A 24,109-nucleotide genomic window follows, 5' to 3' on the forward strand; every position below is an offset into this window, starting at 1 on the left:
CATTTTGCCAGACTAGTTTAAATCCCTCCAAATGTGTTGCTGAAAAAGCGCAGAATCCAAGGAGCAGGAGATCGACGTTTCGGGCTTAAGCCCTTCTTCATGATATTGGTGCCCTCTTGTACAGTGACCTGTACAAGAGGGGTGCACCTCTGCCCCAGAAGATATCCCAATAATCCAAAAATATGAATCCCTGCTCCCTCACCAGCTCCTTAGCCACGAGTTCTTGGCCCTATCCTCCTCTTCCTCCTCTCGTTAGCTTGTGGCACCAGGAGTAATCCAGAGATTAGTACCTAGAAGTCGTTCTTTTTAACCTCTTGTTTAACTTCCTATATTCCTATATTTACTCTGCGGGACTTCATCCCTTTTTCTATGTGCATCCTTGGTGTCAATGTGTATAATAACCTCTGGCCACTTGTGCTTGCCTTTGAGCAATTGCTGCAACTGTTCTTAAATGTCCTTGACTCTGGCAGCAGGGAGGTAACATATCATCCTGTAAACTTGCTCGTGGCTGCAGAAATGCTTGTGTGTGCCCTTGACTAGGTTGTTCCCATCACAATTGCTCACTTTGACTTTGTCATACCCCCTGCTTTACTGCCAGTTGTGGTGCCAAAGACCTGGCTGCTGCACCCCCTACCCCACATTCCCAAAACAACATCCAAAACCGTATAATTGTTTTGAGAGAGGGATAGCCACATGAGACTCCTGCACTTCCTGCCTACCTCTCCTGGCAGTCACCCAAATACCTGACTGAACCTATGATGTGACCATCTCCATGAAGCTGCGAGCTATCATACTCTCTGCCTCTTGAATGCTCCTCAGTTTGTCCAACTGCCACTCAAACCAATCCACGTGGTCTGAGATGAGCTACAGCTAAACACTTCTTATAATCATAGTCACCAGAGATGTGTGGTTGCTCCCTGATCTCCACATCTGCCGGAAGGAGCATGCCACTCCACTGACTGCCATCTGCACCTTTGACGATTCTTTTTTTTTTTGACTGAATCCATAAGTTTCAAAAGCTTTGGAAGACCTTTTAATTAAAAAATAAACCAATAAGTGCGTACACTTGCTTAAATTACAAAATGATAGTTTGGACTTACTCAGGACCAACAGGACTTACTCAGCTGCTCCTGTTTTTTTTCCCCCTCGCTTTCTGAACTGTTGCATCTGGTGTTTTCCCGAACCCAATAGACCTGTGGAAGTAGTAAGGGAAACAAGACACAGCAATGCTTACCTTTCCCACTTTCCGAAACTCCCACACTTAACTTCGCTCCCAATATTTCACTCTTTGTAGCTAGCATTCCATGTACTCTAGGCCTACCCTGCATGAAGAACTAGATTTAACCAGGTTACTTAATGAGCTGAATTTTCTGCTTCTCCTTTGCTAAAGCACTAGCTGAGGTTGTTTCAACTTTCCTTAGGCCTGGGGAAAAAAAACTTGCGTGACTACCCTTCACTTATGCACAGTTTAACTAATAATTACGGTCATAATGCCATGTGTTGCCTTAATCATTTGCTGCAACTTAATCACTGGTCCTCTAAAAGAGTTCCCTGATCTGAATTTACCTCTCATTATTTTTGCCATAAGGTGTACAGACCCTTCAATCCAAGTCGTCCATGCTGACCAGCTATCCCAACCTAATCTAATCCCAGCACCTGGCCCATATCCCTCCAAACCCTTCTATTCATATAACCATCCAGATGCCTTTTTATTTGGCAATTGTACCAGCCTCCAACACCTCTACTGGAAACTCATTCCATACACGTATCTCTTACGTGAAAAAAGTTGTCCCTTAAGTCTCTTAAATCTTTCTCCTCTCACCTTAACCTATGCCCTCCAGTCTGGACTCCACCATCCCAGGGAATAGACTTTGTCTATTTATCCTGTCCAAGCCCCTCATTAAATTCAACTTAATTCATTGTCACATGTGCAGAGACACAGTGAAAAGCTTTGTCTTGCAAGCAATACAGGCTGATCACATAGTTAAATAGCATAGATAAGTAAATAATAGGTAAGCAGTGGCAAAAACGAAAACACAGGTACGGGCGAATGCTAAGAGTTTGAGAATCCATTCAGGACCCTAATGACAGTAGGGTAGAAACTGTTTCGAAACCGGCTGGTGCATGTTCAGGCTTCTGTACCTTCTCCCCAGTGGTAGAGGTTGTAGTAAAACATTGTCAAGGTGGGATGGATCTTTTGAGAATACTGGCATCCTTTCCTTGACAGCGGGCCTGGAAGATGGATTCTGTAGATGGGAGGTTGGCCCCTCAGCCTCCGCTCCAGGGAAAACAGCCCCGGCTTATTCAACCTCTCCCTATAGCTCAAATCCCCCAGCCCAGGCAACATCCTTGTAAATCTTTTATGAACCCTTTAATGTTTTGCAACATCCTTCTGAAAGGAAGGAGACCAGAATTGCACACACCATTCCAAAAGTGACCTTCATCTTCAGACTACCTCTTCTGACATTCAGTGACACATGGTGCTTGCATAGGAGACAGGACTGCAGATGCTAGAGATCAGAGCTGTGTGTGTTGCTGGAAAAGCACAACAGGTGAGGCAACATCTGAGAAGCAGGAAAATCAACATTTCAGGCCAGAGCCCTTCAGGAATATGAAGGGCTGATGAAGGGTTCCAGCCCGAAACGCCTATTTTCCTGCTCCTCTGATGCTGCCTGACCTGCTGTGTTTTTCCAACAACACACTCTCAACCATAGTCTTGTGCAGGATAAGCTCCCTTGAACAATTACCAAACTGAACTGTTGGATACATTAGGGACATTTAAGCGATTCTTCGATTGGCATATGGAAGATGGTACAATGAAGTGTATGGAGGTTAGTCTGATCTTGGGGTAGGATAAAAGGTTGGCACAACATAGAACCGGCCATTTGGCCCTCTGTTCAAACTTTTTTTTTCCCTGTTCCATTGGCTGGGGCCCTATGAAATTGATTGTTGTCATTGGCTATTGGGTCTGGGCTATTGTGATATATGGACCTTGATTCATTTTCCCCGGTTATTTTGGGCACCCACCAGGCATTGTTGACAGTGTTTTGATAAGTTTCTTCCCATTCCATACTACCACTCCTACCTTTCCATTTATGCCTACCTTGACCTCCCTCCTGTTTTGTCCATTTCGGTGATAATTTTTGTGAGGTTTTGCTGAATGCAACTTGATGCTATCATCCTTTCCATTGGCACATATGTGTTCTTGTTCTTCCCACCACTTTTTCTTTATTTTGTGTCATTGTTTAAATGTACTATATTTATTTCCTTTGGTACAATTGAAGTTGCTACTACCTGATGCTCAGGGCTGCTTGTGACTGCCTTGCTGCTATCTGATACTCTGGTCTTGTTGCGACTTTTGCCTTAGCTGCCTCAACTGCTCAACGGTTACCCAATTGAAGGGTTCTGTTGCTTCTAATTTACTGCCTTCAATGGTCATTTAACATAATACCATATGATAATCTAAAACTCTAAAGGCTTACCCACTGTCTATATAAATGTTCGCCTATTGAGTGCGGTGTCACGTTGTATGCAGATCTGAACACACTTAGCTTTTACTTTATTTCCTTTGTTCTTCACACTCCCATGTGTATGATCACTTTCTAAGATGGTGTTCTACTCCTACACATTTTCTTGCTGCATAACATTATTTAACAGAAACTGATGCTAAATCTTAATTACAAGCACTTCAAATTCCACACGTCAGAAAATTACTCAGGCTTACCACTCTGGTAAAGAAATTTCTCCTCATCTTGGTCATAAATGGCCTACTGTATGTTGACCTGACTGTCACCCCTGGTTATGGATACTCTGGTAATCATTTACCCTGTCAGTCCTGTTAGGATTTTATAATCTTCTGTAAGACCATCCCACCCAATTCTTCTGAACTCCAGTGAATATAGTCCTAAACGATCAAGTAACTCTTCACACATTAGTCCTGAATTTCCAGAAACCATTCTGGTAAAACTTCGTTGAACTCCCTTCATTACCAGAACAGTTTTGGATGAGGAGTCTCCAGGTTTGGTCTTAGCAAGACATCCTTACTCTGTCCTCATTCTCTTGCGCTGAAAGTTGACATACTATTTTCCTCCCCCATTACATGCTTGCATTCAGTGAATGGTATTCAAGGACATCCAAATCTTGTTGCTATCTTCTCTTCTCAGCCTGGGAGAACGAATAGCTGCTAATTGAAACAATTAGTGGCTAACAATAAGTTGTTTGTGATGAGCTGAGGTGCTGTGTTTCCAGCTGTGTTAGGCTTGCTGCAGTGCTCCAGCAAAGCTTGAGACAGACTTTGGCCAGAAAACATGTGTTGAAATGACAGGTAACTGGAAGCTCAGGGTCACTTCTGCAGATGGAACATAGGTATTCTGCAAAGCCCAGTCTGCTGTCTGTCTCTCCTCAATGTAGAGGAGACTATAAATGCTGAGTAATACCCACACTGAGAAGGAATTTTAAAAAAAGATTTCAGATAAATGGAGTTTAGATCAGAGTGGTGCTGGAAGGGCTTTTGCCCGAAACGTCAATTTTCCTGCTCCTCTATGCTGCCTGACCTGCTGAGTTTTTCCAGCACCATTCTGATCTAAATTCTGGTTTCCAGCATCTGCAGTCCTCACTTTTGCCTTCACATAAATGGAACCTACTTAATTTACCAGTCTTGGAAGTGCAATTATATGTTGTGTAAGTAAGCATGCAATTACAACAATCCACTCACTAAATTTCTGAGAAAAGCAGCGGATATTAATTTAACATTATGAATGCAGATATTTGTTTAATTGGTTATGGTTTTATCTTTTGTAGGTTCACGATTGTGATTGTGTTGTCTTACATTGTTCTTGGAATTCTCAGCACGTTTCTGTTTCCACATTCTTTGAATGATGATATATGGAGCTTATACATTGTGAATGTTGAAAAAATAGAGGTGAGTGCTTTTGGAATATGTTTGCCATTTTCAAAATGTATATAACCCTTTGTGTGGCCTCTTCAGATATCATGTTTTAAAATTCTCCTGAAAAATTCTGCAGTATGTTTTATGTTGACATCCCACATTAAATAAATGGTCTCCAGTAATCAATATACTGTCAGTGTTTTGTTTAAGATGGGCATCAAGCAAGATTCTGAGTTTTATTGATGGAAAATTGTGACCTGCCAGTAGTGAGCTTTGAGACCAGGAGGCCATGTAATTAGTATAGATGGTGGACTACCTGAACCTTGCTGTCCCTTTATAAATAAGTTTTCATGCAGGAATTCCTATTCTTGACCTTCCCATCCTACTGCCAGTTAACAGCCTTAAATGTTTATTTAATAACCATATAAAATACTTTATCCTGTCACTGCTGGTATTAACCCAGTGGTGGGCAGGACTGTGCCACATGTTGTCTACCACAGCTAAAGCTGTGTCATAGCTGAAATAGCAGTTATTAACCTTGTTTAGATTTGAAGAAGTTTGAATTTTGAAATAGTACGTTTTTGTGAGTCTACGTATTTCATTAGCCATGGTGATTTCGTTTTAAACGGGTTGAGGTAGCCTTCAGTCCAAATTGGTTTTTGTGTACGCTAGAAGTATTTGCTATCTAACAAGGTAAACAGTTGTATATCAAGGTTTCTGTTAGAACTTTCTGGACTTTTTTTTAAGCTTAGGAGTAACATTCATAGCTTAACAAGAGTGAGACCTTCATGTATTAGTTCTGATTTTGAACTGTTCTGTACAAGCTCTTGGTTGAAGATGGATGTATAAAGCAGTACTTTTGACAAAAGGTGATGAGTGAAATTGTGTATGCTAATTATCTTAGTGTGAGAGGTTTACTGATATTCTCCTTAAATAAAAGGTGAAAAAGTTATTTGAAGCAATGTACGTTTAAACTTTGATGTGTGAAAGAAGCTATAAGATTTTCCATCCCAGAAGTTGGAGTCAGTTCAATTAAATAAATTGGGATTTTTAGTTTATTCATGGGATGTTAACATCACTGCCTCACAACACTGGAAACCTGGCTTTGATTCTGCCCTTGGATGACTCTGTGTGGATTTGCACATTGTCCCTGTGTCTGCAGGAATTTCTTCTAGGTGCTTCACTTTCCTCCCACAGTCAAAAGATGTACAAGTTAAATGGGTTGTCCACACTAAATTGTGGACAAGGATGTCTAGGTTAGGTGGATTGGCCATGAGATATGTAGGGTTACAGGGATACAGTCGGAGGATAGATCTAGGTAAGATGCTATTCAGAAGGTTGGTGTGGACTCGATGGGCTGAATGGCCTGCTTCCACGTTGTAGGGATTCTGTGATTCTAAGATGTTCTGGAGCTGATGTGACTACCTTCAACCACAGCCATCTTCCTTCATGCCAGGGATGACTCCAATGAATGGAAAATTTTTCTTCAAGTGGAAGAATTTTCTTTCTGATTTATGGTGACTCCACTTTTGCTGAGTCACCTTGATGTCACAGTCAGTCGCCTGCAGCCAAAGATGTCAAGGTTAGTCACTGCCATTTCACCTCTCGAAGTAAAGCTCTTTTGCCTATGTTTGAACCAAGGCTATAATTAATTCAGGAGTTGAGTTGCCCTCGCAGAACACAAATGGATAGGCAATGAGAGACGTGTTGCCAAGTAATTGCTTGACTGTTGATGACAGCTTCCAAAAGTAGACTGATGGAGAAGTAATTGGCTGGGTTGTACTTCTTGTGCTTGTTGTTTATAGAATATATCCGGGAAATTTCCACAATGGCACTTGCTGATGCTATAGTTGGTCTGGAACTGGTTAGGGCTGTGGCAATTTCTGAAGCACAAGCTTTCATTGCAGGAATTGCATCAGGACCCATCGCTGTGGCAGTATCCAGAGCATCCAGCCATTTCTTGACATCATGTGAAATGAATGAAATTGGCTAAAATTAAAGTTAGTGATATGGATCCTCTGGTGTGTACTGTGCAAAGGGTGATTTTTGAGATTTCTAGTGTTTTGGGACTATACATTTTAATCACTTGTTTAAAAAAAATCTCAAACTAAGCCAGTCTCATTTGCATGCATTCGGCCCATTTCTCTCTCAACCTTTCCTATTCGTGTACTTATCTAAAAAGGCTTTTAAATGTTGTAGCTGTACATGCCTCTATCAGTTTATTCCAAATATGAACCATCCTCTGTGAAAAAGCTGCCCCTCAGGTCCCTTTTAAATCTTTTGCCTCTTATCTTAAAAATATGCCCCCTAGTCGAGAACTCCCCCACCCTAGGGAAAAGACCTTTGCTATTCACCTTTATCCATCCCTCTTGGAATTTTATAAATCTCTATAAGATCTCTCAACCTTGAATGCTGCAGTGAAAAAGATTTAAGGCTATCTGTTTGCAATGTTGTCTGCAATGACAGACCTTATTAAACCAAATCAGTCCAAAGTAAAACATGAATTATTAAGCCAGATTTCAGTCCAGTAGTAACATTAGTGTGAATTGGAAAAAAAGTTCTAAAGATCTACAATCACCTGAAAGAACAATTCTTTTCCATCAAAAATGGGCGATCCTTTATTTTTAAATTGTGTCCTCTAGTTCTAGATTCCCTGAAAGTAGACTAGTACACCATATTTCCATCTTCTAAAGTTTTTGCCCAATTACTTAACTATCATCTTTATCTCTTTACAGATTTGTTGTATCTCATTCTCAACTTAATTTCTTAACTATCTTTGTATCATATCTTTGTTAGCTATGTCATGTTTGACCAATGCCAGTTTGTTACCTCATACACCCATGAGTTGTTTTACATATTGGCCCTTGAGATTGAAGCTTGTCAACTGAAATCTAATTACAGCACATCCACAGTCTCCCTCTTAAAAACGTTGCTTGTTCCTTCCTCAAAGACCTCTAATAAAATTTGTCAAATATGTTGACCGTGCCTGGTTGCATTTGAGATTTTGTAAGTAGCATGCTATAACCACCTTCGGGCACTTTCCCTTGACAGATGTTAAGCTTATTGGCCTGTAGTTTAGAGTCCTAGAACTATAGAGTCTAGGACTCCTAAACTATAGAACTTTAGAGTCCTACAGCATGGAAACAGACCCTTCATGCTGACCAGATATCCGAAAGATTTGTAGCTCAGGTGCTGTTTGCAGTTGTTGTGGGCATGTTCCCAGAGCTGGGAAATTGGTTTGCAGATGTTTCGTCCCATTTTCTAGGTGACATCTTTCAGTGTTGTGGAGCCTCCTGTGAAGTGCTGCCGTACTGTGTCAGTTGGAATTTATTTGGTTTTGTTCCTGTAGCATCTGAATTGCCTTTCCATTTGTTCATTGCAGTGGTTGGTATATCTGGTCTAGGTACATGTGTTTATTGATGGAGTCTGTGGATGAATGCCATGCTTCTAGAAATTCTCCGGCTGTCCTTCGGCTTGCCCTGTTATTGTTGTGTTGTCCCAGTCGAATTTGTGGGCCTTGTCGTCTGTGTGTATAGCTACTGGACAGCTGGTCATGTCGTTTAATGGCTAGTTGATGTTCATGAAGATGGATTGTTAGTAGACTGCTGATTCTATCCAGTGACTGAATGAAATACTACATAGGACAACCAGGCAGATAGTCCCCTATCACAGTCAGTCGCTTGGAACCTGACATGCCCCTGGTCACATGTAGAGCCAGTCTCCGTACCAGAAACCTGTTTCAGTGCTATATTTCCCTGAGAGTGCATCGCTCCCCATGACATTTTCCAAAGTGGCATACATGTTTGAGATGTGGATAGCCACAGGAGACTGCTGCACTACATACCTACCTTTCCTGGGAGTAACCCATCTACCTGATTATCTTTGGTTTATCTTCCTTCCTGCCATGCATCACACCCCCTAGCTCTTGTAAATTGCCTCTAACTGCTGCTCCAACCAACCCATGCGATCCAATAACATTTGCAACCAAACTAACTCCCTGCAGGTATCCTCATTAACATAGAAATTCTTCCTAATCTCTCTCATCTGACAGGAAGAGCAATCACTCTAATTTATACCTTTGCTGTCTACAGACCCAGAAAGTCGCACTGTCATAATGCTTTGAAAACACTGCTTCATGCTAACTTAGCGCCAACGTTATATATTTTTAAAGTTTAATCAAAAGACAGATCTCAATAAAATTATATAATTAAAAAAACCCCACTCTACTCACTTTGTAGGTTTACAAAAAAAAAGGGCAGTGAGTTTACACTTGGAAAAACTAGCCATTTAGCTGCTCTGCTGATGGGAGCTCCCCCACACTGGTTTCTCCAAAGTCAGCTGTGTCTTTCGTGCTGTATGCCTAACTGATTTGTTTGTCTGAGGAATTTTTTTCACACTCAGAATTATTTAACAAATGCTATCCAATCACACATGTTGGACATTGTGTTGAGCTTTGCAAGCCCTGACTGGTTGCGTATGGTTCGTACCTCGCTTGTCACTAACAGCCAAAGGGATATGTTGATTGCTATTATCCACTGGTCTTTGGGAGGTATAGCCTATGATCCGAGCATTATATTGGCATTGATATTTAAATACTACTAAACTTGTGAGAAAAATTATACTGTGGAAGATAATAGAAGTAAAAGTTGGTAAATTCCTTGGATCTAATGGTTTGCATCTTGTTGAAAGGTGGAGAAGGCTCTCAGAGCAAATGACCTTTTTTATTGACTTAGCTTTATTGTCATAGTCATAGAGGTGAAAAATGTGTTGCTGGGAAAGCGCAGCAGGTCAGGCAGCATCCAAGGAGCAGGAAAATCTGCCTGACCTGCTGCGCTTTTCCAGCAACACATTTTTCAGCTCTGATCTCCAGCATCTGCAGTCCTCATTTTTTCCATAGTCATAGAGATGTACAGATCAGAAATAGACCCTTCGGTCCAACTCGTCCATGCCGATCAGATACCCTAACCTAATTTGTCCCATTTGCCAGCACGTAGCCCATGTCCTGTGGAACCCTTTCTATTCATATGCCCACACTTGCACTCAAATGAGTTTGGTGAAAAGTTTGCAATGTCACCAATTAGGATGCCATTTTAGGTATAAGATACCTAGGAACAGATACTTAAGTATTTGGTACATTGTAAAAAATGTCCAACATAAAAATTAAAAGTAAAAATTGTTTAAAAACTCTAATTTACGGTCTGTGGTAGTACTTGGTCTCTAGACTGTGCTGAGCTTTAACTCCCAAAGCTGTGCCTGATTTTGTGGGGGACTTGCCTCCCCATGATGGCCCTCCAGCCTGGGAGTCTACTCCCCCATTCTCATCTGAGCAAGTTAAAAATTTAAAAAAGAAACAAATTAAAATAAACCGTGGAAGAGCAGACAATCTCTGGCACGGGCGCCCCACTCTGCTGCCAGGTTGAAGAACATATTCTTGTTCCTATTTCTGATCATCTTAAGTTCTTATATTAATTACTTTTTTTTTGTTCTTTTATAGAATGCCCAGAGATATGCTGCAAAGGTGTTAGGGCAAAAATGTCGTAAGTCTTATGTCCAGCAAGAGATGAATATTTTGTTTCCTCAAAAATATGACATCAACATGCGTCCTTTCCTGGACAGGAATTCCATTTTACGAGAATCTGTATTCAAGTATACTACTCCATTTGGTTTTAACACTCACCAAAATCGTCTTCACCAGATCATGGATGTCATGCCCACAATATCTCTCCCAGAAGAACTAGAAAGTGAAAGCTGCAAGCGCTGTATTGTCTTGGGAAATGGTGGAATATTGCGAGGATTAGGTCTTGGACCATATTTGAATAGATTTGATGTTGTTATCAGGTATGGAATATATCCTACTTATGCACATTGATCATACACAAGGAAACATTTCTCAAATGATTTAATATTTGAAAGACATTGTTTTTTGTAGGCTGCCAGAATTATTGCAGTGGAGAGGAGGTCATTTGGCCCATCATATCTGCACCAGTTTTTGCTTGAATGTGTCTAAATGTAATGTTACCAGTTTTTTCGATGAAATTTAGGAAGTTTAATTCAAAGATTGTTAATATTGATTATTAGCTGGCACACAGATTTGTTATATAGAATCACGTGATTCCAACCTAGTACTCTTGGAGTGGAATCCCTCATTCTGGGAGCAGATGTGGCGAAGGCAGAGAAATTGGGGGTAAGGGATAGCATTTTTACAGGAGGGAGGGAAGGTCGGAGGAGGAGGAGTTCCAGTCATTTGATCATTTGCATCTACTGGACTAGTTAATGTGATCATAGTGGATCATCCAACTCAGTACCTTTTTCTGTCTTTCTCCTCATACCCCTTCATCCCTTTTAACCCTGAGAACTACACATTGAAAACATTAAATATTTTGACCTCAACTGCTTTCTGTGGCAAAGAATTCCACAGACTCACCACTTTGGGTAAAAACATTTCCTTCATCTCTAATAAATGGCTTACTCCAATGCTTAAACAGTGGTCTGTGGTTCTGGGCTTCCACTGTTTTTACCCTGTTTGGTCCTGTTAGAATTTTATAGGTTTCTATGAAATCCCGTGATCATTTTCCTAAACTGCGGTAAATATAGTCCTGTCAGTCTCTCACCATATATCTGTCCTGCCATCCCAGGAATCGGTTTTGCTCTCCCTCCACAGTCAGCCATCATTCCACCGATAAGGAGACCAAAGCTGCATGCAATACTCCAGGTATCCTCGCAGCAAGATTTCCCTGCTCCTTACTCAAATTCTGTTTGAAGACCATCACACCATTTACCTTATTTTCCCAAGTGCTGCAACTGAATGCTTTTCGTGATTGGTGTCGAAGGACACTCTGGTCACGTTGCACCTTCACCATTCCAAATTCTCCCCATCCAGTTAATAACATTTAGCTTTGCTATGAATGAGGATAACCTTGTGTTCATCCACATTATACTTCATCTGCCATGCATTTGAGAACGTGGTCAACTTGTCCAATTTGTGGGTGACACGATGGCACAGTGGTTAGCACTGCTGCCTCACAGCGCCAGAGACCCGGGTTCAATTCCTGCCTCAGGCAACTGACTGTGTGGAGTTTGCACATTCTCCCTGTGTCTGCGTGGGTTTCGTCCGGGTGCTCCGGTTTCCTCCCACAGTGCAAAAATGTGCAGGTTACATGAATTGGCTATGCTAAATTGTCCATAATGTTAGGTGAAGGGGTAAATGTAGGGGAATGGGTTTGGGTGGGTTGCGCTTCTGCGGGTCGGTGTTGGGCCAAAGGGCCTGTTTCCACACTGTAAGTAATCTAATCTAATCACATTGCAGCATCCTCACAATTCACCCTCCTGTTCAATTTTGTGTTGGCTACAAGTTTGGAGATATTGTATTTAATTCCCTCTTCTAAATCATAAAATATATGCACAGTGAATAGCTGGGTCCAAGCACTGATCCCAGCATTACTCCATTTAGTTACCATTACCTGCCACCTGATAAAAGACCTGTTTATTTTAACTGTTTGTTTACTGTCTTTCCATGTCAGTACAATACCCTGATCCTATACACTAAATTTACGCACTAATCTCTTTCGCGGGACCAAATTGAAAGCCATCTGAAAGTCCAAATAAAACATGCTCACTGGCTCCCCCTTTTCAACTCTACTGATTGCATTCTTGAAAACTTCCGGTAGGATTTATCAAGCACCATTTTCCTATCATAAATCCATGCTGACATTTTCTGATCTTGTCGCCAATTTCCAAGTGCTCTGCAGTTGAATCTTTTATAATCGACTCTAGCAAGATGGTGGTAGGGTCAGCAGATAACTGTTCCTGAGCAGGGGGCTCAATCACTAATGGTCCAGATGCATCCACATTGCTTCATTGTTGAATTTTGAGCTGAGTAGTTTGATGATGTTTTGTGGCTTTTGGTTGCCTTGGGGCTGTTTTCTGATGTCCTCTTGTGGGAGGCCAGGGCCCCGCGATCTCTAGCCCCACTCCATCTTTGGTGGCATCAGAAGATGAACCTATTGGTTAACTTCGAGCCAGGACCCATTGGTCGATGTCCCGCATCAGAGGAGGCATGACTGTAGCATGACTGTCTCTAGCTAGGAGACGGCGGACACAGAAAGTGATGACGCTACCAGAAAAATAACACATTGCCAGGACTATGGGGATGATGTCAGACAGCAACGATTGGAGGAACAGAGAAGGCTGAAGTTTACAGAGCGGGAAAGATGAACTTCTGAAGCTGTTTCAGTAATATCAATTTATTCAGAATTTTATAATTTATATAATTTATTCAGTAATCCAAGATGGCGCCAGAGCATGGTGACATTGTATACTTTTCACTGTACCTGGGTAACGGTGACAATATATTAATAAATATATCTCAACTCTGTGCTGTTAATAATTTAAGATTTTCTTCATCCCCGCTATCATGTTCCTAATAATAAGTTGAAACATTTTTCCTCCTCCTGGTATCAGGCAAACTAGCTATAATTCCTCCTTTCTCGTTCCTTTCATGATTGCCAAGCTAATGTTTGCTATCTGCAAATCTTTGAGTGGTTCTGGATCTAAAGAATTCTGGAAGATGAAAAGCAATGCATCCACTATATCTCTGTAGTCATTTTAAAAATATTTTTTATAATTTTTTTATTTAAGAAAAAATAGATTTTTAAATATTAACAACAAATATTACAATGCAATTCAAAACAGTACAAAAATAGTACAAAACTAAACCCAAATAATAAAAAAAATTCCCCAATCCACCTTCCTATACGAATGTATAAACATATATAGAGAAGTATAAAATTTTTTAAAAAACCCTAAACTAGCTATTTAACTAACTAAGTAAATACCTAATAACAAATAAATAATAATAATTCAGCCCAGCCAAACAAAACACTCATACATTCACAGTTTCTCCTCCCTGGATATTGGACTCATGAAACACAATCATTACGGCTTTATAAAAGCCCTTGTTAGTGTGGCAGATAAATCTGTGTCCAGGTGTTTCAAAAAGGGTTGCCATGTCTTGTTAGAATTCTCAGTTTTGTGGTGTACTATATTTGTGAGAAAATCCAGGAGAATATGCTCAATAACAATCTTCCGCCAACCCGACAGGCCTGGGGCAGTTTTCTGATATCCAACCTAGCAAGATATTCTTCCTTGCACAGAAGGTAAGAATATTGAAAAGTTTTGCCTTATGCGAGTCTGCAGGAAATATAATGGGTAGGCCCAAAAGGAGCGAAATAGGGTCCTTCTCCACCCCTACACCTGAAATCCTCTCCATTGCACCCACTACAGCGCTCCAATATGTTTGAAGCCTGTCACAAGACCAAAGACAATGGGTAAGAGTACCCGTACAGACCTTGTACCTGGGGCATGCTGAAGATACCCCTGGTTTAAATTTTGACAAATGGTCTGGGGCTAAGTGGGCCCTGTGGAGAACCTTCAACTGTAAAGCATGGGTCCTATTGCAAATTGATAACTTCCTTGCCTTCTCCCAAATATCCTCCCATGCCTCTGAAGAAACTTCAACACCCAGCTCTCTTTCCCACATCTTGCAGAGTCGATCAGACTCCTCTGAGGTGGCACCCCGCAATTGTTGATATCGAGTAATGACAGAGAGTGTATTCTTAGCCCTTAGTACCCCTCTTTCTATGTCAGATTTGTAGGGATCAGTCAAGTGTGGTGCTTTTTTGAATAAAATCCCTAACTTGAAAAAAAGCGAAAGAGGTCTCTATTAGGTAACTCGTACTTCTGTACTAACTGATCGAAGGACATCATTACACCTCTCTCAAATAAATCACCCGTGCAAGATATACCCCTAGCTGCCCAATGTTTAAATCCTGAATCTATCATACCTGGTTGAAAACTCAGCATACCCACTAAAGGTGTAAACAAAGACGTTTTGCCAATATTACCTTCCCTCTGCCGAATTGCCCTCCATGCTTTAACAGTATTGATGACTATTGGGTTATGGCAATATTCCCTAACTGTCCTCACCGTGTCCAAAAACAGCAAACTGGTAAGGGGGCACCTTGCCTGGGAGACTTCGATATCTAGCCATATTGAAAGAGGGTCCCCACAAACTCAATGACTTAGAGGTCAAAAGCGAGCTTAATTGATAATTTTTAATGTCCGGAAGGTCTACTTTCCCCCAGTCTGAGGCAACAGCAGTTTGACTATTTTAATGAGGGGCCATTTACGGTGCCAGATAAAGGAGCTGAACCAACTATTCAGTCTCCTGAATGTTTGTTTATTGAAAATCAGGGGGAGCATCTGTACAGGGTATAGCAAACGAAGGAGCTTATTCATCTTAATAAGTACTATCCGACCCAACCATGAGACTGGAAATGCCAGGCCACCCATAGGCATCCAAAAGGCCTTGATAAGGTGCCACACAGGTGGCTGCTGAGCAAGGTGAGGGCCCATGGTGTTCAAGGTGAGCTACTGGTATGGATTGTGGATTGGCTGTCTGACAGAAGGCAGAGAGTTGGGATAAAAGGTTCTTTTTCGGAATGGCAGCCGGTGACAAGTGGTGTCCCGCAGGGTTCAGTGTTGGGGCCGCAGCTGTTCACATTCTATATTAATGATCTGGATGAAGGGAGTGGGGGCATTCTAGCGAAGTTTGCCGATGATACGAAGTTAGGTGGACAGGCAGGTAGCACTGAGGAAGTGGGGAGGCTGCAGAATGATCCAGACAGTTTGGGAGAGTGGTCCAGGAAATGGCTGATGGAATTCCATGTGAGCAAATGTGAGGTCTTGCACTTTGGAAAAAAGAATACACGCATGGACTACTTTCTAAACGGTGAGAAAATTCATAAAGCCAATTCAGAACAGAAATGCGGAGACATTTCTTCAGCCAGAGAGTGGTGGGCCTGTGGGAATTCATTGCCACAGAGTGCAGTGGAGGCTGGGACGCTAAATGTCTTCAGGGCAGAGATTGATAAATTCTTGATGTCACAAGGAATTAAGGGCTACGGAGAGAATGCGAGTAAGTGGAGTTGAAATGCCCATCTGCCATGATTGAATGGCGGAGTGGACCCGATGGGCCGAATGGCCTTACTTTCACTCCGATGTCTTATGGTCTTATAGGCATGGCCTCTGATTTAGCAAAATTAATGTTATACCCTGAAAAAACGCCAAATGCGTGAATGCATTGTATCAGGCAAGGCACTGAAACTGCTGGATTTGTCAAGAAAAATTAGAACATCATCTGCATACAGCGAGATCTTATGTAGTTTTGACCGCACTTCTGGAGCTGATATTTTGAGATCCCCGCGAATGGCCTCTGCCAACGGTTCAATCACCAACATAAAAAGTAATGGTTAAAGGGGACAGCCCTGCCGGCTGCCCCTAGAATTATTAAAACTGCTTGAACGTACCCTGTTGGTAATGACCGCAGCGAGAGGTACAGTGTAGAGAACCTTTACCCATCTTATGAAAACTTCGCCCGGACCAAACTGGCCTCGAGTATAGAAAAGGTACGGCCATTCAACTTGGTCAAATGCCTTCTCTACACCTAAAGAAATCACCAATCCCTGTATTGACTGCTGTTGGCATGCTTGAATTACGTTAAGCAGCCTCCTAATGTTATTGGAGGATCTGCGACCCTTTATGAAGCCCGTCTGATCCTCTATAATAATAGAAGGTAACACAGTCTCCAGCCTTAACGCATGAGCCTTAAAAAAGAACTTAAAGTTCACATTTAAGAGCGAGATGGGCCTGTATGAAGCACAGTCTTCCAGATCCTTCCCATTTTTAAGGATAAGTGATGGTGGGAGACAAACATGATTGTATGAATCATTAAACATATTCGGCATCGGGCCTGACAGTATACTTATAAATTCCTTATAGAATTCACTAGGAAGTCCATCAGGACCGAGTGCCATTCCATTCTGAAGCTGCCTCACAGCTTCCTGCACGTTTTGCTCTGATAATGAGGCATTGAGAAAGGACTGTTGTTCGGGAGTCACACGTAGGAGCTTCAGATCTCAAAAAAAAAGGATTACATTTTGGCTGCCCCTCCTCACAATTCTCAGACTGATATAATTTAGAGTAGAATATCTGGAATGCCACATTAGTCTTTTTAGAATCACATGTTAGGTTCCCAGATACTTCCCTAATCGCCGTAATGGTTTGTGGGGCACTTATCTTTCTGGCAAGGTATGCTAAGTATTTACCTGGCTTGTCACCATGCTTTGCAAAAGCCAGCTCCTTCATTGCCATCTGCGTGAGCACGGGATTTAGTGTAGACCGCAGTGCCGTAATCCTGTGTAGTTTGACCAACGAGGTCTGTCAAAATAGGCCTTCTCAGCTGCCTTCATCCGTGCTTCAAGGAGACGTTGCTGCTCACCCTTCTGCCGCTTCCTACTTGTGGAATATGAAATAACTAACCCTCTCGCATAGGCTTTGGCAGTTTCCCAGAGAACAGATGAGCTATCAACCGAGCCTATGTTGATGTCTCGGAATGCCCGAAATTCCCTAGAGAAATACTCCACAAACTTGCAGTCCTTGAATCCACTGTAACATCCTTAATTTTAACCATGAGGTACACTGGAGTATGATCAGAGATGGCAATATTACCAATCGTACAGGATGCCACCAGATCCAGGGTTACTGCAGGGGTCAGAAAAAAATCAATCCTTGTGTGACATCTGTGTGGATTGGAGAAAAATGTGAAATCCGTACCTGTAGGGTGGAGACGCCTCTAGACGTCCACCAATCCTTATTCCCCACACAAACCCAATAACTGTTTAGTTTGTACAGAGGGTCTCGAGGGACCTTTAGGCAACCTGGTCTACTGTGGTGTCCATGAGGCAGTTAAAATCTGCCCGATAATGATGTGCCAAGACTTGAGACTTATCAGTTTAGAAAAAGCATCTACCAAGAATTTAAGAGGATGAGCTGGGGGACAATAAACATTTAAAATGCCATATTCTTCCCCATTTATCAAGGCTTTAAGAATTACAAACCTCCTGTATGTGTCTCTAACACATTCCAACAATTTAAATCAGAGATTTTTCCTAATCAATATAGCCACTCCCCTACATCTGGTATTAAATGATGAAAAATAAATTTGGTCAAAGCCATTCTGCTGTAATTTCAGATGCTCCTTGTCATCCAAATGTGTCTCCTGTAACAAAGCAATATTCACCTTCTCCTTTCTAAGACTCGAGAGTTCCTTCTTCCTCTTAATTGGTGAGTGACTTCCCTTGATATTCCAGGTACACCATTTAATCAAATCATTAGCCATAATCTTTTGCAATTACATTTAAATTCCAAAAGGAGGAACCCGAACCACAAATTGCTGAGCCTTTGTGTCGCATGATCCATCAAATATAAAAACTACATAAACTAAAACCACTACATTTAACAACCATACAAAATTATTAAAAGTACAAAACAACAAAAACCAGAAAACAAACCAACATATAAAGTGCCATTAGCGCTGAGTAGGGGAACTCACCCCCTGCCCGGAGGGGGCAACTACCCATCCTGAACTGCCCATAAATAGGCATCTCAACCACCTTAACTTCTCCCAGCTAGAGCCGCATCGCAAGCACAAGCTAAAAAGAATAAACACCCCATAGAATATCAATATGAATAAAAAAAACATTCTTTTATAAAAAAAAGGGGAATAAATACCCCACCCATCCTTTGGTATGTCCTAACTTAGAAATTTAAAATGTACATCTTAACACTGCCAGACATAGTTTGAACCAAATTATTATCAATAGAGGAAAAAAAAGGGGAAAAGCAAAGCTCCAACCGGATTTCCTCCATTTCTTTTACAGAATGATAAATGCATACCCAAGCAACAATATTTATACATACTACAATTGTTTAACTTAGGTTAGTTTGTCCACAAAGTCTCTTGCCTTCTCCGATGTGTCAGAGAGATGCATGGATCCAACTAAGGATATCCGAAACACTGCGGGATATCTCAGGGAGTACTGAATCTCAAGCTCCTTCAATCTTCTCTTAACACCATCATACGATTTTCGTTTCTGGATCACCGCCGCTGAAAAGTCCTGAAAAAATATGATCTTAGACCCCTCGTACATTAGGGCCTTTGGATCCTTCCCCTGGAGTCTGGAAGCCTCCATGACTCTCTCCTTATCCCGGTAATGATGGAACCGCACCAGGAAAGGATGAGGATGTTGACCCAGACCCGACCTCCGTGCTGCGACCCAGTGGGCCCTCTTTATCTTCAATCCTCTCATGCCAGTCTCCAAGTTAAGGAACTTCGGAAGCCAATCTTCAACAAATTCTGTAGGCCGCTCACCCTCCTTACCCTCAGCAGACCGATGATCCGAATGTTTTTTCTCCTGCCACTGTTTTCAAGATCATCCACATGGTCATGCAAATTACGAACCTGCGTCCTCAGGGCTTGGATCTCTTCCTTGAATGAATTGGCATCAGCTTCCACCACTGTGACCCTGTGCTCCACCTCAGCCGTCCTCTTCTCCAGGTCTCCCAGCTGCTGCTCATGCTTCTGTAGCATGAGAGAGACTGGAGCCAGCTTATCTTCAATCTGTTTCCCCAACATCTCACGAGATTTCGAGAGCTGGTTCACCAGGACCTGGAGAGTAATCTGCTCTGAGGCTGCTGCAGGCTGAGCTGCAGGCTCGGCCTCAGATGCTCGTCCTCCCTTTTTAGGCATTTCTGGACAGCTGAAAATACGGGTAAGTCAATTTTTTAATGTTTCTTGGGGCTCCACAATCTTTCCAACACCCCAAGAAATCCTGATGACCTGGGCTGGGTGGGTTAAAGGACTCTCCTGCTGCTGCTGCGATGCAAAGCTCTGCAGTGTGATCTTCTCAGATCGCCGCCATCTTAGATCCCCTTCTGTAGTCATTTTAAAAAAAAGCTTGTATGTTTGCCATCAGATTTTGGCAATTTGATGACTTTAGTCGCATTAATCTCTAGTCCTCGCTTCTCTTGAAATACTAATTCAAGATCATTATTCATGTTGCTTCTTTGATTCTCTATTTTTAGGTTTTGTGTCTTTCACAATAAATAAATATAGAAAGATTTTTCATTCTTGGGCTTCAAGCATGACTTCAGGATGGATTGCAGGCCAGGAAACTGGAAATACTAAACTATGTAAGGATTTTCAAGGTAGTGCCCCATTAAAAGATTGGGTGAGGTCCCAAGAGGCAATCAATTGGGACACTCAACTGGATAATCAGTGGTTCTCTAGCTGGCAAGGCCATATGGAGAGTTGGGCATTTCAGATGTAGACAGGTAAATGACAAAATAGAAGTGCCTTTTGAAAACGTTACTCCTCCACAGAATAGCCTGTAGCGACAAGTGTGGCCCCTTGATGCACCTTTTGCACCAGGGAGCTAGAGAAGTGGTGTAATTGAAGAGCTATCCCTGCACTGCTCTCGAAACTATCTTCATCCATTTGCTAAGCTTCAGCCTTGGAGAGAAATCCCAGGTGTTATGTAGAGTGCTGTTATTAGATACTTCAATTACGTTTCATGTCCAGGGTAACAAGCTATCTCCCTGAAAATAATCCAGAAGTGGGGGGATGATGGCAGACCATTTGCTGATTCATGATGCAAAACTGCTTTTATTGCCCACCTCAGAACATTTTGTCTTTGCTGAATGAAAATCCATATTTGCTGAATGACCTCAATTCTGAGGAATGAAGCAAGGCAAGTGGTCGGAAAGCTGTTTTCAAATGGTGTTCCTCATGGCTTTGTGTTGGGACTGATTTTTTTTTAATACATGTTAAATTGGGTTGGTGGAGTGGGCAGGAAAGTGGCGGATGGAGTTCAATTGTAAGTTTGAGGTATTGCATTTAGGGAGGTTGAACAGTGAAAGGGAGTACCCAATGAGCAGGAATGTGCTGAGTGGGGTAGATGAAGTGTGAGACCTTGCCGTGCAAGTGCACAGATCCCTTAAGAACATAAGAAACAGGAACAGAAGTGGACTTAGCTCTGCTTGCCCACCCACCCGCTTGCCATAACCCTGAATAATTTATTTACTTTTCAAAAATCTATCTTTGCCTTAAACATTCAATGAGGTAGCCTCAGCTGCTTCACTGGGCCAGGAACTCCACAAGTAGCAGCACAAATAGATAAGATAGTAAAGAAGGCATATGGAATGTCCTCCTTTTATTAGCAGAAGTATAGAATACAAAAGTAGGGATATAATAATGAAACTGTATGAGACAGTGGAATGTGGGAGTTGCTGGCTGGCCCACCTACTTATCTGTCCCTAGTTGTCTGTGAAGGTGGTGATGAGCTTGAACCTCTGCAGTCCACCTATGGGTTGACCCACATTGCCATTAGGGAAGGTAGTCCACTCAGGAACGGTGATTATATTTCCCAGTGAAGATGGTGAATGGATTGTGGAAGTTTGGGGGGGAGGTTCAAGGCAGTGGTGTTTCCAAATCTCTGCTGCTCTTGTCCTTTTAGATGAAAGTGGTTGTAGGTTTGGAAGGTACTTCTGAGGATTTTTGGTGAATTTATGTTGTACATGGTGTAGATAGTACACACTGTTGCTAGTGAGCATGAGTGAATGCTTGCAAATGTAGTGCCAATCAAGCAGGATGCTTTATTCTGGATCATGTCAAGCTTCTTGAATGTTGTGGAAGCAGCACACATCCAGGTAAGTGGAGATTCTTATATCACGCTCCTGACTTATACTTTGTAGATAATGGATAGGCTTAAGGGAGTAAGGAGGTAAGTTACTTCTGGCAGTACTCCTAGCTTCAGACCTGCTCTTGTAGCCACTGTTTATGTGGTACGTCCAGTTCAGTGTCTGGTGAATGATAACTACTAGAATGTTGATTAGCTGGGGGGATTTCAGTGATTGCAAAGGGCAGCGGTTAGATTATCTCTAGTTGGTGATGGTCATAGTCTGGCATTTGTGTGGTATGAATATTACTTGCCACTTGTCAGCCCAAGCCTGGGTATAATCCAGATTTTGTTGGACTGCTTCAATACCTGAGGAATTGTGAATGGTGCTGAACATTGTGCAATCATCAGCAAACTTCAGACATTATGATGGAGGGAAAGTCCCTTCCTTCCATGAGGCAACTGAAGATGTTTAGGCCTAGACTATGATCATCAACAAGAGACCATCTAATCACTGCCCTTTGACATTCAGTGGTGTTACAATCACTGAATCGTGAACTCCTGCAGAGATGTCCTGCATAACTCTCTGAAATTTTAAAAAAAATTTCTCTCATCTCAGTCTTAAATCGGCATTCCTTAATTCAGAGAGAGTTCCCTCTGGTCCTAGACTCTCCCATGAGGGGAAACGCCGTTTCAGCGTTTGCCCTGTCTCAAGCCTCTTGAGAATCCTGTAGGTTTCGATAAGATCACCTCTCATTCTTCTCAAGTCCCAACCTGTTTAGCCATTGCTCATAAGACAATCTCCGCATACCAGTGAGCATCCTATTGAACCTCTCTGAACTGCCTCGAAAGAAATTCTTTCCCTAAATATGGGAACCAAAACTGTCTACAGATTTGATTACTTACAGTGTGGAAACAGGCCCTTCGTCCCAACAAGTCCACACCGCCCCGCTGAAGCGATACCCACCCATTCCCCTACATTTACCCCTTTTACCTAACACCACTACGGGCAATTTAGCGTAGCCAATTCACCTGACCTGCACATCTTTGGACTGTGGGAGGAAACCGGAGCACCCGGAGGAAACCCACGCAGACACGGGGAGAACGTGCAAACTCCACACAGTCAGTCGCCTGAGTCGGGAATTGAACCCGGGTCTCTGGCGCTGTGAGGCAGCAGTGCTAATCACTGTGCCACCGTGCCGCCCACATTTGCTCTCACCAGCACCTTGTGCAGTTGCAGTAAAGCTTTCCTATTCTTATACTTCAACCTCCTTGAAATAAGGTTAATATTCCGTTTGCCTTCCTATTTACTCACTGCACCTGTGTGCTAGCTTTTTGTGTTTCGTGCACAAGTACCCCTAAGTCCCCTTGTTACAACCTTTCTGGTCTTTTGTTCTCCCTTCCAAAACAACTTCACCCAGAGAAAATCCATGCAGACACAAGGAGAATGTGCAAGCTCCGCACAGACAGTTGCTTGAGGCTGGAATCAAACCCGGGTCCCTCGTGTTGTGAGGTAGCAGTGCTAACCATTGAGCCACCGTGTCACCCCATAGTCACCACTTTTTGCCTCTTGCTTTTTGAACTATGGTGTCGCTTTAGAAGTTTTCAAATTCTCAGATACTTCTCCAGAATCCAAAGAATTTTGGAAAAGTACAACCAAAGCATCCACTATCTTTATAGCAAATCTTTTTCAGAATCCTTGAATGCATGCTCAGAGACTTAGTTACCTTTCGCCCAGTTAGCTTGTCAGATAATACTTCCCTAGTAATGGTTTTGGTACTTAATTCTTTACCTTTGTTCTTTATCAGTGGGATGTTCAAAGTATCTTCCACCATGAAAAACATCTGTTTAATTATTCTGCCATTTTTGTTCCATTTCCCAACTTTTTGCCCACTTACTTGACCTATCTGTTAACAGTTAGTAACTGTCTCACAACCTGCCTTTTCCACCTATATTTGTCATCTGCAAATTTGGCTACAGTACATTTGTTTCCTTTCTTCAGATCATTAGTATTTATTATAAACAGTTGCTGTCCCAACCTTGATCTCCGTGGAATGTCACTGATTACAGCTTTTCCCAGTCTGAAAAAGAACTCCTTAACCTCACTCTGTTTCCTGCCCATTAGCCAATTCTCTATCTATGCCAATATGTTGCAGCCAACATTGTGGGTCAAATGCTTAACCTTTTGTGAGACACCTTGTCAAATGTCTTCTGGAAATCCAAACACAACATATCTAGTGTTTCCCCTCTATCCAATCTGATTGAGACTTCCTCGAAAATCTCTCTAATAAATTAAGTAGACAGGATAAGCTGAGTCTGTTTGATTAGAATATTGTTTTCCAAACATTCTGTTATTATTTCCTTAATAATTGATCGCAATGCTTTCCCAATAATAGATGTTAGGTAAATCATAACATCACTACAGTGTGGAAGCATTTGGCCCATGGTCTGAACAGCATCCCACCCAGGCCCACACCCCTACCCTGTAATCCTGCAATTCCTATGGCCAATCCACTTAACCCTCACATCTTTGGACTATGGGACGAAACTGGAGCACCCAGAGAAAATCCATGCAGACACAAGGAGAATGTGCAAGCTCCACACAGACAGTTGCTTGAGGCTGGAATCAAACCCGGGTCCCTCGTGT

General features: G+C 42.1%; 1 protein-coding gene across 5 annotated transcripts in view; it reads left to right on the forward strand.

Annotated features, from left to right (window-relative positions):
- LOC132827272 (lactosylceramide alpha-2,3-sialyltransferase-like) overlaps positions 1-24,109 on the forward strand; it is an 82,401-nt gene that overhangs the window by 38,251 nt on the left and 20,041 nt on the right. For all 5 annotated transcript variants that reach the window (XM_060843939.1, XM_060844015.1, XM_060844091.1 and 2 more), the window contains 2 exons: positions 4,801-4,921; positions 10,383-10,726. In XM_060843939.1, coding sequence (XP_060699922.1) covers positions 4,801-4,921; positions 10,383-10,726 — 465 coding nt within the window. The remainder of the gene's footprint in view (positions 1-4,800; positions 4,922-10,382; positions 10,727-24,109) is intronic.

Source organism: Hemiscyllium ocellatum, chromosome 1 (genome assembly GCF_020745735.1).
Source record: "Hemiscyllium ocellatum isolate sHemOce1 chromosome 1, sHemOce1.pat.X.cur, whole genome shotgun sequence".
In the NCBI taxonomy this organism is placed as follows: domain Eukaryota; kingdom Metazoa; phylum Chordata; class Chondrichthyes; order Orectolobiformes; family Hemiscylliidae; genus Hemiscyllium; species Hemiscyllium ocellatum.